At 46.7% G+C, this 13,898-nt stretch overlaps 4 protein-coding genes across 4 annotated transcripts; 3 read left to right on the top strand and 1 right to left on the bottom strand.

The window, feature by feature from the left end:
* Positions 1–47: 47 nt before the first annotated feature.
* LOC108137974 (MIEF1 upstream open reading frame protein) lies at positions 48–443 on the top strand. Its single transcript, XM_017259942.2, has 2 exons — positions 48–268; positions 331–443. Exons 1-2 carry the CDS (start codon positions 101–103, stop codon positions 367–369), a joined length of 207 nt encoding a protein of 68 aa, XP_017115431.1. The 5' UTR covers positions 48–100; the 3' UTR covers positions 370–443.
* On the top strand, positions 372–846 carry LOC108137973 (probable peptide chain release factor C12orf65 homolog, mitochondrial). The gene has a single exon (XM_017259941.2). The coding sequence runs from the start codon at positions 372–374 to the stop codon at positions 813–815; it is 444 nt and encodes a 147-aa protein (XP_017115430.1). The 3' UTR covers positions 816–846.
* Positions 826–2,689, bottom strand: LOC108137970 (RING-type E3 ubiquitin-protein ligase PPIL2). Its single transcript, XM_017259939.2, has 4 exons — positions 2,572–2,689; positions 1,560–2,514; positions 1,355–1,506; positions 826–1,297 (listed from the first exon to the last, which is right to left on the bottom strand). The coding sequence occupies exons 1-4, from the start codon at positions 2,601–2,603 to the stop codon at positions 883–885; spliced, it is 1,554 nt and encodes a 517-aa protein (XP_017115428.1). The 5' UTR covers positions 2,604–2,689; the 3' UTR covers positions 826–882.
* A 536-nt stretch (positions 2,690–3,225) lies between these two features.
* LOC108137975 (autophagy-related protein 9A) lies at positions 3,226–6,068 on the top strand. Its single transcript, XM_017259944.2, has one exon. The coding sequence runs from the start codon at positions 3,325–3,327 to the stop codon at positions 5,884–5,886; it is 2,562 nt and encodes an 853-aa protein (XP_017115433.1). The 5' UTR covers positions 3,226–3,324; the 3' UTR covers positions 5,887–6,068.
* The last annotated feature ends 7,830 nt before the right edge of the window (positions 6,069–13,898 follow it).

Here is a 13,898-nt window from a genome sequence, read left to right as displayed (position 1 = left end):
GCAACAGCTGATTGTGACGGAACTGCCAACCTATCTTTCGCATTCCGCATTTTCCAACACTGCGTCACACATGTGAGCAAAAAAATAACAAAATCCAAAAATGTTTCAACCTTCGCGGCAGCAAATTCTGCGTTTGTACAAACATTTAATTCGTTACGGCAATCATTTAAAGCTGACCGACAAGAACTACTTTCTGGGCAGAGTACGGCATGAGTTCCGGGACAACCGATCCCTAACAAATCCGGCAGAAGTAGAGTTTAGTTTTAAGGTAAACAACTCTGCCGTATTTCATAACAGCTTCTTAAAATATAAATTATTCTTATACTTTAGCGCGGAGAGACCCTGCTGAAGAAGGGTCGCATTTTGTAAGGATGCTGAGAGGTCTGGTGCGATATCTGGCCCTTCCTCCGCCTGCTGTGCGCTGCAAATCCACAGCTAATCTTGACTACTCACGCTTTCCCACGCTACAGGAGTCCGAAATCGAGGAGACATTCATGCGCGGCAGTGGACCAGGTGGCCAGGCCGTGAACAAGACCTCGAACTGCGTGTTCCTGCGTCACCTGCCCACCAATATCACCATCAAGTGTCACACTCATCGATTGGCATCCAAAAACCGGGTAGAGGCACGAAAATTGTTGCTGGAGAAACTAGATGTCCATTTGAATGGGGAGCACTCGATTTCGGCGCAGATCAAGACTCAAGAGCAGAGGAAGTCAACGGAGCGGCGGCGAAGGCAAGGCAAACTGCAGGAGATGAAGAAAAGCTGGCAGGATAGAGAGCGCACAGATGGAGGAACCGAATCCACTGATAAATAGTCAATATCAATATTTTTATACCAACATACAATCTCTTAAACTTTTTTAATTTTTGCAAGGGCAACGACTACCAGCTGGAGAAATTTCCAAAACCATTTGCTAGTTTTTTTTTCTTGGCTGCTTGGGTGGCAGAAAGCGACGAGTCCGGCTTCTTGGCCACTGCCTGTAGTTTCAGGTACTTGCCCACACCATCCCTATACACTTTCAAGGGCTCCTTCAAGCGCTTCTGCTGCTCCTCCTTCTTGACAGTCTCCTCCTTGCTGGCCGCCTCCTCCTCGCGCTCCTTGGCCAACTGTTCGGTTGCCTCGGCAAAGGGATTCACAAAGACCTGAGAGCTCTCAATGATGATGTCCTCAATGGGTCTGTCTTTGTTGTCCACCTCGATGTTCTCCATCTTCTGAAGCGTGTCCAAGCCGCCGACGAGCTTGCCAAAAATGGTGTGCTTTCCATCGAGATGTTTGCAGGAGCGGTAGGTTATAAAGCTGCAAAGTAGAAAATAGATAAGCAATGTTTGGGAAAATGAATACTTGTCAACTCACAACTGAGAGCCATTGGTGTTGGGTCCAGAATTGGCCATGGAGAGAACACCTCGGCCGGTGTGCGTGAGATTTGGCTTAAACTCGTCCTCGAACTTCTTGCCCCAAATGGATTCACCACCAGAACCACTGCCGGTTGGATCGCCTCCTTGCACCTAAAGTATAAACGATTTTAATATCATGCATTTGGCTAAGGGATCGAAATTACAATAAAATTCCTAATGGATCGATGGAACATAACATTGTTATAGTAGCCATTGGCGCAGTGCTTAATAAAGTTGTCGCAGGCTCGAGGAGTTTGGTCGCAGAAGAGTTCCAGATTGAGGGGGCCATGATTGGTATTTAAACGAACGTAGCCCTTCTTTTTAACCCGCTCGTACTTTACCAGATCGTCATCTATAATTGCCGCCTCTATTTGGGACACGGGCACCATGGCGGTGGATGTAAAACTGGCGGCCACCGCTCCAGTTGAATAGTGGGCGGCATTAAACTTATCGGCTGTGCGCTTGGAGGTGGAGGGCTCCTCCTCCGCCGGCTGATAGTCCTGCTGCAGCTGTGCCAGCGTCTCCTTGGTCTCTAGGTTCATAGTCTTGATGCGCATGCTGCCGGGATTCTTCCGCTCCAGCTGCTCCTCCTCCGTGAGAACTCGCAGGTTCTTTTTGATGTGATGGAAGGTGGATATGTCGTACTTTTCAATCCTTTGAGGATCTTGTATGGTGATGATGTCCTTGCGCTGAAAGGGCGTATCATCAACCAGATCCTTCCAGTTTTTGGTCTTAATGTTCAGCTGGTCGATGGCCTCCCAACAGTAGACATTTCCCGTGGTGGCCACCGCCACGATATGCGAGTTCTTGCTGAAGGGCTTGAACAAGGCGGGGCAATGGTACTCATCGTTGGCATTCCTGTGGAAGTGCAGCTTGATCAGGGACTTGGAGTCCATCTTCTGCCCGTTGATGGGATTCACCTTGAAGGTCTTTAGGAAGTTCAGGATGGCCTCGTACTCGAAGACATTGCCCTGGAGGTCGCAGTAGGGCATCTCAAAGGGCGCCATAGTGATGCAGCAGTGCTCGAATGGAAGCCGCTTGAACTTGACATGGTCGTTCTCCGCGGATTCCACCTTTTTCCCGCCGTACAACTCACTCCATTCCGTGTACGTGAGGTACCTGTAGAAAGTAATTCATTTTCAGTCTCATATGCTTGTGGCTCTTTAAGGCACTCACATTTTATCCTTTTGATGTTGTCTTTTACCCATCTTGTCTGTTTTTGATTAAAAATTGTAAAGTTTATTAAGGAGCTCGAGAAATTTGTTTACAAATGCGAGACAGAACTGCCAACTCTTCCCAAGTCTATCATTGATTGCAGTTTTAGTCGGTTCAGACTGCGCGCATATCTTACAGCAGTTTGAAAATGACATTAGCGACTTTTTAGTTCACTAATTGAACAGATATGTTTAAAAATAATAATGAAATTCGCAATATAAGTATCGAACCATTAAAAGCACAAATTTTAAATTGATTATTAAAAAAAAAATTGTTTTTTATATTGAACCACACCAAAGTGTGTAGGTGTTAGTGACTAGATTTATTGGATTTACAAAAATGTCTCTTGGATCGCTTGCTTTAAATACTTAAATATCAAGAAAACAACAGAAATTAAGGCTACTACTTATAAATAAACTACTACAAATACTAGCCTTTATTTGGGGCTCAAAATTAAATGACCGACATACTTATAATTGTTATTATTATATTTATTTTTCTGCAACTGGAATGACAGTGTGAACGCGTTCCTGCAGGTACTGCGTCAGCCCGCCTACACATTATTTACCCAGTATTTCGCCGTTGGCCAACACTACCCTGCTCAGAATCAGCTGTTCGCTGGGAAGGTTCAGCAGAATCAAACAACAAAGAATTTTCCAACTTATACTATACAACGATATAAATAGGCAGCACGGTTGACCTTGACGTTGGGCGATGTCTAGCCCCCATATCAACTACCGCTCCCTGGCCGAGGAGGCGGCCAGTCCGTTCCTGGAGCAGCTTCCCTCCGCAGGCCAAGGCCCAGCAAAAACACAAGACGCAAAAGCGAACGCAGCTGCTGCGCATTTAGATTTGGACCCCCACAGCGAGCACGGGATGGAGCAGGCGCTGGAGGAGCACGAGGGCGAGGACACGCCCCGGAACAGTGGCGTCATGATCCACATGGTTCCGGAGACGGGGCGTGCGCGATGGAACCACATCGAGGACCTGGACTCGTTCTTCTCGCGGATGTATCAGTACCAGCAGAAGCACGGATTCCGGGTGATCGTGCTGGACGAGATGCTGCAGGTGTTGGAGTTTGGCTTCGTCGTCTGGCTGCTGGCCTTCGTGACGCACTGCGTCCGCTTCGACGTTCTCTTTGGCGATGCCCTGCCCGGGGGAGATAATCCCACCAAGACTACTATATCCGATGTGATCATCCCCACGGGGGAGTGCGTGGCCAGCTTTGGCTGGATCACCTACCTGGTTGTGTTCATTGCCGCCATCTACCTGGGCATCCGGGTGCTGAAAATGGTCTACCACATCACGCAGTACGCCGATATCCGGAGATTCTACCAGACCGCTCTTCACATCGAGGACACGGACCTGGACAACTTCACGTGGCACGAGGTGCAGCAGCGCATCCGGCGCGTCCAGGCCGAGCAGCACATGTGCATCGACAAGGAGTCGCTCACTGAACTGGACATCTACCACCGGGTGCTGCGCTTCAAGAACTACCTAGTGGCGCTGATGAACAAGCAGCTGCTGCCCGTGCGATTCCACATACCGCTGTACGGGGAAGTGGTCTCGCTCAGTCGCGGCATGTTGTTCAACATTGACTTCATCCTGTTCCGCGGCCCGGGATCACCCTTCCAGAACAACTGGCAGCTGCGCGATGAGTTTGCGGTGAGGAGCAATCAAACGGAGCTGGCCCAGCGCCTTTCCAAGCTGATCCTGGGCGTGGCTCTGCTCAATCTGCTCCTGGCCCCCTTGATCTTCGTGTGGCAGCTGATCTACTTCAGTTTCTCCTATGCAAACATCCTGCGCAAGGAGCCAAGTGCTTTGGGACTGCGCACCTGGTCAAACTACGGACGCCTCTATCTGCGCCACTTCAACGAGCTGGACCACGAACTGGACGCCAGGCTGAATCGGGCCTATGACTATGCGGACCGATACCTCAGCTCGTTCTCCTCGCCACTGGCCGCTGTGATAGCCCGGAATCTGCTGTTTATCAGTGGAGGCCTGCTGCTGCTCATCCTGGGACTGGGTATCTACGAGGAGCATGTCTTCCAGGTGGAGCATGTGCTAACCATCATCGCAGTGCTCACGGCCGTGGGTGTGGTCTCCAGAACGCTCATTCCCGACGAGAACCTCATATGGTGCCCGGAGCAACTGATGACCGCCATTCTGGCGCACGTCCACTACCTGCCCTCCGAGTGGCGACAGCAGGCGCACACGACGCGCGTTCGCCAGGAGTTCAGCAACTTCTTCCAGTTCAAGGCTGGTTACCTGCTCAGCGAGATCTTCAGTCCGTTCGTCACGCCCTTCGTGCTGATCTTTGTGTTCCGGCCAAAGGCCATTGAGCTGGTGCGCTTCTTCAGGACCTTCACGGTGTCCGTGCGGGGCGTGGGCAATGTCTGCTCCTTCGCCCAGATGGATGTGCGCAAGCACGGCAATCCCGACTGGCAGCTGGCCAGCGAACTGGAGGAGATGACCCGGCCGGCGGCTCAACAGCAGCAGCCGCCGCAACAGCAGGAGCCGCAGCAGCAGAAAAGCTTGGCCGGCGGCAAGACGGAGATGTCGCTGGTGCGCTTCACCCTCAACAATCCCGAGTGGCAGATGCCCAAGGAGGCCAGGCAGTTCCTGCGCGGCGTCCGCGAGCACGCCGTGGGCGAGCTGGTGCAAGCCAAGACCTCGCTGGTTCAGGAGAATCCGCTGACCAACAGCCTCATCTCGTTCGGCACCATGGGCGCGGAGTACTGCTCCATAGCGAACTCGGTGCTGACGGCCCAGCTGACGCCCCAGCAGCTGGAGATCTCGCAATCGCTGCGTCCGCAACAGGGACCAGGCTCCGGAGGATTCCCCGTCGCGGCCAGCGACTTCCGCCAGATGCTGCAGCAGAATCTGTCCGCCAGCGTGGGCCCGCTGGACAGCATGCGCCGACTGCGTCTCAGCCGGGCCGAGGGCCGTCTGGAGGGTCCGTCGGACACCCTGCTCTACGGACTCTGCGGACTGGAGCCGCGCGTGGGCCGCAGTCCCCTGAACGTGGGCGTGGCCGACATGTGCCTGAGCGCCCTCTATCTGCACGAACTGAGCCAGCAGAGGCGGCAGGCGCGTCAGTCCCGGATCGACGAGGCGGAGGATGAGCGTCCGGGACCGAGCCACTGGCCACCAAGGCCACCGTCGGCTGCTCCGTCGTCTGCAGCTGGATCCGGTTCCGGCTCCGGATCCCGCCATACCGTGATTACCTCAAAGGCTGCCGAGAGCACGCCGCTGCTGGGGAGCATCCGCTCATAGCAGCGGCCCGAGTGGATCTAACCACTTGTAGAGCTAAGGACCACCCATTCTGCTATTAGTGATTAACCTAAGTTTTAAAGTGTGAACGAGCGAACGAACGACGTCGTCTAGTGCGTAGCTAAACTAATGTGAAACTAAGCTAAACTAAACGAGAAGCAATAAACTTAACTGCATTATCGAAATTGTCTTGTTAATGTTTGATTTCTTTTGAGTAGCAAATTCATGGCTCACAACCTTAGACATTAAATAGCTCTAAAAAGATTTACTAGATAATTGTTGTTTCTTGTTTGATCGAATAATATTTGCTTTGATTGCTTAACAATATTTAACTAATATATTATAGTCTTTAAACAGCATGAAGCTAGGATTATGAAGACAAGTAAGTACCTTACAAATTCCGTTTTCGTTGTGGGAATAGATTTGTAAATAGATTTACTAGAATTGCCTTATCTCTTTATTAATTTTATGATATATAGTGTGTTTTCTTGACTATATTTTACCAATTTTGTATAGTCTTGTCACCATAAACTATGGATTTTTAAGTCAAGTAAGAAGCATACAAATTCCGCTCTCTTTGGTTTTATATACATATATATTAATAGATTTACTCGAAAGTTGTTGTCCCTTGACTGATAAAATGATATATGCATTGTTTTCTTAGCCATATTCGACCAATAGATTATAGTCTTTTAACAGCGTAAACTAGGGATTATGAAGTCAAATTCCGTTTTCATTGTGAGAATTATGTTTAATGGCTTTGGCACTTATCCCGATCTTAGCTCTCCCGGCTGTGGGAATCCAACTCCAGGGGCTCTGATGGATGGCCCCCATTTGTAGGCATTGTTGGCACACCACATCCACATCCACATCCACATCCTCAACCACCTGGTTCAGAGATCCAGATGCGAGTGGATGAGGAGAACGCATCCAGCTGTGCTGCAGCGCCTCGTGTGTCACTTGCCACACACGAACGCCATTTGGCGATTGGTGTTGATGGCCAATGCGGCGAGCAGAGACTGGAAGATGGAGGATGGAGAGTGGAGCTGGCCAAGTGCGTGCCAATGCATCTCCCAGCCCAGCAGACACCGATACAGATGCAGATACCTCCAGATCCCCGCCAGCTGCTATGGCGATGGCGATGGCAATGGCTGTGGCTGTGGCAACATTTATGAATTATGTGCGTGCTGCATGGAGCTGGAGCTGGAATCGGCGGCTGGATCGCTGGAGAGTCTTTGGATCACGTTGTCTCATTTTTCCGCTGCACGCCAATTTTGGGGGGGAGCATTGGCCAACATTGCACGAATGTACGAACTGCTCGCCGGCCACTTGCCCGTTTTGGATCCATCCTCCGACTGGAGCTGTCGGAGTCCGATGGACACTGGACGCTGGACACTGGACGCAGGAGATGCAGTTGCAGTTGCATGTAGTACTAATTGTAGAGCTCGCGATATCCGATCCGCCACAGAGAAAAAATAAGTATTTTACTATCATATACAAACTGTTTACCATTAGGAACTAATTTTTGTAAATTTTATTTTTGCTTAATAAACGTAAGAAAGATGTTTAAGTATTGATAATTAGCCACTTAGGGTATGATTACAAATGATAACAAAATAAGTAAATAACCATTCAGAACTTAATTTAACGTCCAACTCATGAGGTTAGTTTGATATAAAAACAATAATTTATGTAATTCTTTAACATTTCTTTGTGTAAATGAGAACAACAAATTACTCACAAAATGATTTAATTTATAAAGCACTTAGACTTTGGCCCAAAAATAATTTTAATTTTAATGTACACGTAAAGGGGTTCGAAATGTGATGTTAAGATGTTATAACTATAATAGGAATTGCTATTCGAAGTGTCAATTACTGGCGATACATAGATTTCCCCCCGTGTAGACGAACGCAGAATGCAGTGGAGTGGGGCGACGCTTATGGCTCAAATGGAAACATTTCGCGAGCCTTGTCAAACAATCGAATTTAATTTATGATTTCCTGCGCCAATCGAGTAATGACACTGCATGTGGTAGACCTCGGCGGACCCCGAAACTCTGGATATCTGGTGATCACTCGATACGCAATTTGGTCACAGCAGGGCTGGAAATTCGGCATCGACAGCGGAATTGAAATTGGAAAGGCCAAGAGGGAATGGAAATGAAAATGAAAATGGATATGGATTGGATTGGATTGGATTGGATTGGATATGATCGTGTGGCGACGGGAGCTACTTGCATATGCGGCTGTCTGGGATTCTGATGGCCGTGGACCACCGTGGACCACCGCGTAGCGATCGGTCGGCAGAACCAGTTCAAGATCAGGCGTCACTTTGCGCCGCTGACTGCCGCTGACAGTTGGATAAGGTTTCGACTTGGAGAACGGAGCTCTGAGCACTGGGCTCTGTTCTCTGGTCTCCGAACTCCAGACTTTGCAGCTGCCATTCCGCAATTAGAGCTGTTCCTGCAACTGCAACTGCAACAGCAACAGCAACTGCAACTGTTGTTGCTGCCGCACGTCGGCCGAGATTAAACGTGTCTCTATGTCTCCGGCAGCGACTAATGATGATGGTTCCATGTCCAGTGTCCACCGACCACCGATCGCCGATCGTCGATCGCCGATCACCTTTATCCCCCCCCTGATTGCCCCCCCGATCCTCAGCAGACTCGAGTGTGAAGCATCAGCGTCGCCTTTGATTGACAACTGATCAGCGTTTTGGAGCAGCGTTTCCCACTTTTGGAGCACGCACGTTCTGTTTGGCCACCATCCCCCCTCCTCCCCCCATCGACCATGATAACTTATCGATTTTTTTCATAATTAAAAAACCGGCTTCGCTTGGCTCCTTACAAATAGCCATCTCTGGCTGGAGAGGATCGCTTGAGATTGGGCCCGGATCAAATGGTTTAGTTGCAGCAGCCCCAGATTTGCATTGCAAATTAGAGTCGCCTCCATTTCGGCTTTCTCCCCCTTGCTTCATTGCCTTGCTTGGCCTGGTAATCGAGACTCGATTCAATAAAACATTTAAACATTAAACTGCTTTTATGCAAATTGCCGGCATGCGCTTAATTTTCGATCAGCCGAGGAGTCGGGTTTTTGGCCTAGCATCCGCTTGAATTATCTCCGCATCGCATGCCTGCAACACCTTACGATCTCGAGATCCCTCCATCCTCCTCCTCCTCCTCCTCCTCCTCCTCTTGTCCATGGAGTGATAGCATCTACAACGTCTGCAGATCTTTTGCAGCTACACTGCCACCATCTAATGGCAGTGGCTAAAATGCTAATCAATAGCCTTATCGCTATTAATCTCGGCTTCGATTTACCTTTTGCCCGGCTCTCCTGTCGGCTACTTGTTTTTCGAGATGCGATTCGCAGGGGTTTGTGTGCGGTGGGAGGGGAGGGGTGGAAGGGGGGGAGGTAAGGGTATTGATCGGTGCCCGCTATCCATTAAACATCCAATTGCTGTTGCCTGTTTGTAAATGTTTGTTGGCTTAAATTGTGGATCGTTTGCGTTCCCAGCCATCATTACGTTAATTAACGTTGAGCATACGCCGTGTGGGTCAGCAGGAAGAGGGCAAGCTGGCGATGTGGGAATCACTGGGGAACCTCTTCTGAACACGACAAATTAATCTAGAGTGCTATTTCTTGAGAATTTTTCTGATAATTAAAGGGCTGTTAAAAGATGGAAAACTTGTAAAAAAAATTTTTATCGATTGGCTTTCAAAATATGAAACATAATAATTTTGAGATTTGAATGAGTTGTACGTACTCAGCCGAAAAAAAATATTGCAGTTTGTTGTTTAGATCGTAAAAGTATTGTAACTTATGGTCAAGTCATGGAAAGTCATACTCGTCATACCTTTAAAATGATTCCCAAATCTAGATGGACACATTCAATTTTAAACTTCAGATGCGGTTCTTTAAATGGTCGTTAAAGAATACATTGTTATAGAAAAATCTGAATCACCATGCGACTGTGATTGGGAATACATAGTTTACCATTACTCCCTGTCACATAAAAGGTGGAACTCAAATTGGCTCACAAACTGCAAGTTACAGTTATAGGTTTGTCCAATTTACCACCGCTATCCGGTCCACTCCTTCCTCCTCTCCTGATCAAGCGGAGATTGCATTCTTCGGACTCATTAATTTGGTATAAGCCCTCCAGCTGCAGGTCACTTTGCGGATCGGAGGAGTCGGAGGACGGGGGCCAAGTCATTGGCATATTTATGAGGCAGCCGCTCCCCACAGACGCACAGGCAGCCGGAGCCTCGAACATGAGCCTGCCGGGCGGCAACAGTCTCCAATCTCCCATCTCCCAACTCCACCTCTTTAGATAGTCCACATATACCAATCCCAACTCCCTATCCGATCCCCTACTTTCCCGGCTTACACTGATATTGGCTCACTCCTTTCCACTTCAAATTCAAATTCAGATTCAGCTGGGCTCCATTGGCGCGTGGGCTGGATTGCCTCGATGCCTCGATGCTGGGATGCTGATGCTGGGATGCTGTCGCCCGAAGTGGATTTTCTGTTCAACAAGTAGTTTATGATGTTTTTGTCAATTCATGGCAAAATTAATGACGCTGCAGAAAAGCACACGCACACGGAATCTGCTGCACACGAAGAAAATTCTGAGTTTTACAAACATATTTTTTTAAAATAATTGTATTTGTATTACAAAAAAAAGTGTCTCTTAATTGAAAAATCGTGTGAAGAGTTTTAGTTGATAATGAAATATAGTATTATGGCCAATTCAACTTTGAATATTTCTTTACCATTGGTTTTCCTTATTTTTTTACTCAGCTACCCCCGGTTATTATATTTTAAAATACATCATTTTATTATGTATTGACAAAAAAAAAATAATTTTGTGGGGTGAACAGCTAAGAATATTATAATTTGGATGGTTATCCAAAGCAATATCGCCTAGGCTTTCTGATTACGAACTGACATTACAAAAATATAGTCAGTTACCGTTTTTAAATAAACCTTATGAAAATATGTATTCAAAAGTAATTAAAATTATATATAAATATATTTAAAAAGATCTCAATTTTGTGATTGTTATTACTTAAATAGTAGAAGATTTGGGTGATAACTGGAGAACCAGAATCAATTAATTGATTTCTATAATTTTAAATATTTTACTTGACTTTATAAAATTAAGAAAACAGACAGCTACTCTTAATTTTAGTATAAAAAATAAAGTTGTGTTAATTTGGATAATATTTTAAACAGAAGACATGCAATTTGACTGCTTTGTGCAATGTATTTGTTACCCCAACTGATTTTTTTTGCAAGTGTAACATTGGTCTCCCTGGCGAGGCGTTAAAAATTGTTGCCTATAAACTTAAAGAACTGAAAAGGAGTTGGCTGCATGGCCCCTCCTCGGGATCCCAAGTGGATCCGCGGCTGAATCTGCATTCAGAAATGCCATTAGTCACATTTGTGGGCCACAGTCGCAGGCGCTTGTAGCCATGACTTGTAATTTCCTCCTCTGCCTCTGCCGCTGCCTCTGCCTCTGTGGAACCCGTTTGGACATTATTGGGCGGGACAAGAGGATCGAGGATCGGGGATAGGGGTTTGGGGGTTCGGGGTTCGGGGGCCTTAAGACGGCCTTAAGGCGGCCTGCACAAATATTTCTATTGCCGTTAATGGCGTTAATAATTCTGCTGGCCAAGCGCTGGTGTGAATGTGGATGTGAGTGTAAATGTGGATGGTGGCTGCGGGATTAGACCGCGTCTGTCATGTTCCCGGATGACGTTACATGGCCCCAACTGACAGGCTGCAGAAGCAGCGAAATATGAATAAACACTCGGCGCAAGTCGCCAGAACTTAACTTTGGGCGGTGGCTAATGCGAAGTTAATTGGAAAATTCTAGCCCACAGTGGGCAGTGCACTGCGAGCCGCCTCGAATCGCATTGGGATTACTCGGAGCAGCAAATGGCGTATCGGATTTCAAGCTGCCCGCTGGTAGCCACCGCCTGTCACTCGGCAGCGGTACCGGAGCCACTTCTTCGAGATAACTCCGATCTCGAGCTACCAAGCACTTGTTCAACATGCTGCAAACGGAGCAGGAGAAGCTCCAGAGATGCTTGAGATGCCTCCGACCTGACGACATGCAAAGCATCCGATTTCGGGCAAAATCCCACAGACACTTCCACATTGTGCAGGTGCAAATTCCATAAATGTATCTGGTGACGTAGTTCGAGTTTCACCTTTTAGACTGCGGTCCACCCAGTAAATCCCTAGATTCAATTCACTGCTAACCACGGAAACTGTCGACAATAAGCCTTCGTTAAAAATGATAAAGAATATAAACATTATATTATATTGTAATTCCAAAGCAAAGGAATTGAGAAAATTATAAATTTTATAAAAATGTTAACCAGAGCTTCACAAAAATATTTAAAGGGGCTTAGGTTATTGTTTTCACTTTTAATTAAAAGATTTAAGTTTAATAGGCTTTGGTAAGCACACTGGCCGAATTAAAATTTTATTCTTATAGTTTCTCCATTTTAGACATCTTAATTTCCAAAAAAATGTTTTTAATTTATTTATCCGATTTTCTATATCACTTGATAACCTGAATTTCATATGGAAATACATTTCGCAACATAGCTTTACTTAGCTTAGTTATTATGTGTGGATGCTAAGGACTTCAGTTATGCTCAACGTCTTCTAGCACAAACTATGTATAAATTTCACCTGCTGTAAATGTAAAATTAAAAAGTTGTCTTCTGGTGCATCATATAACTATATTCCGCAAAATAAAATATATTGGGTCTTAATAAGTTTGTTATTGTTTTAGAATTTCAAAAGTGCTTTAAGTATAATTTTTCAACCTTATTGATTCCGTACTTTTATAAATGTTTCACATAAGTCGTGCCTTTTGACAAGAATATGCTGATCTGATTAGGCTCCTGGGAACTTGTGCTGATCTCACCGAGTGTATCCAAGTTAGAGTTTGAGCAATCGCCACCTGCGACTCGGGCGATTTGTGTCACTTTCAAGATTTGCTTTTGGTTGCTCAATTTATAAGTTTGCCATGTGGCGGATTGGCGATATGGTCGCCATTTTGGAAGTGTGTGCGTTTTAAGGCCGACTAATGAACACGCCTACTGCGTGCACCTGTGCAGGTGTGTGTGTGTATGTGTGTGTGCGAGTGTGTGTGCGAGTGTGTTTGTGGTGTGTATGCCTGTGCTGATGGCTTGCAATTATAAATCACGCATACGCCGCATAGGCCAAATTCGAGCAGCCATTGCAGGTGCCCGCAAATGAGTGTGAATGTGAGTATGAGCATGAGTGTGAGTATGAGTGTGACTGTGAGTGTGAGTGCGTGGTGAACGGATCGGATCGGATCGCAGCACTTGACTTCGGGCCTATTCAGATTGAGAGAGCGAGAAACGCTGACAAATTCGGCAAATGGCAATTGGCAATTGGCAACTCACAACTGGCAAAAAAAAAAAACACAAAATCAACCAAAACACCCGAAAAGCGGGCGCTGCAAAAACACAATTTATTTACGAATAAAATATGCAGCGTGTAAACTCCAATTAGACGCTAATTTCAGCCATAAAATGCAAATGTGCGTGCAGGAGTTTGGCTGTGTTTTTTTTTTTTTTTTTCCCCCATTCACTTGTGGGCCTAAGGCTAAAGCCGCGCACCACTGGAGGCAAAGTGAATGGATTTGCAATTAATAAATGGCCGCAAACCGCACCTGACCATGCCCACCACAGCTCAATAAACAATAAACAATGAGCCACATTAGTGCATAAATCCTGCTACTGCCACACACACACACAAAGACAACCCGCAGGGATTGCGTGCTACCTCAAAAAAAATATAAATAAAAATAAATAAATAAATAAGCAAAACGAAAAAGGGGTTTCGGTGGAGAGGGGATTATCGCCCACGTCTCGATCTGCCACGATAATTGCCAATTATGCGACGAATCAAAGCGGCCAAATTTGGCTGGGGAAAAAGTCAAAACAAAGCCTGGCTTTTTATTGC

The sequence above is a fragment of the Drosophila elegans genome, unplaced genomic scaffold (assembly GCF_018152505.1).
Source record: "Drosophila elegans isolate 14027-0461.03 unplaced genomic scaffold, ASM1815250v1 contig_183, whole genome shotgun sequence".
NCBI classification, from domain to species: domain Eukaryota; kingdom Metazoa; phylum Arthropoda; class Insecta; order Diptera; family Drosophilidae; genus Drosophila; species Drosophila elegans.
Note: the sequence above shows the minus strand (reverse complement) of the source record. Positions and strands in the feature narration are given on the sequence as shown.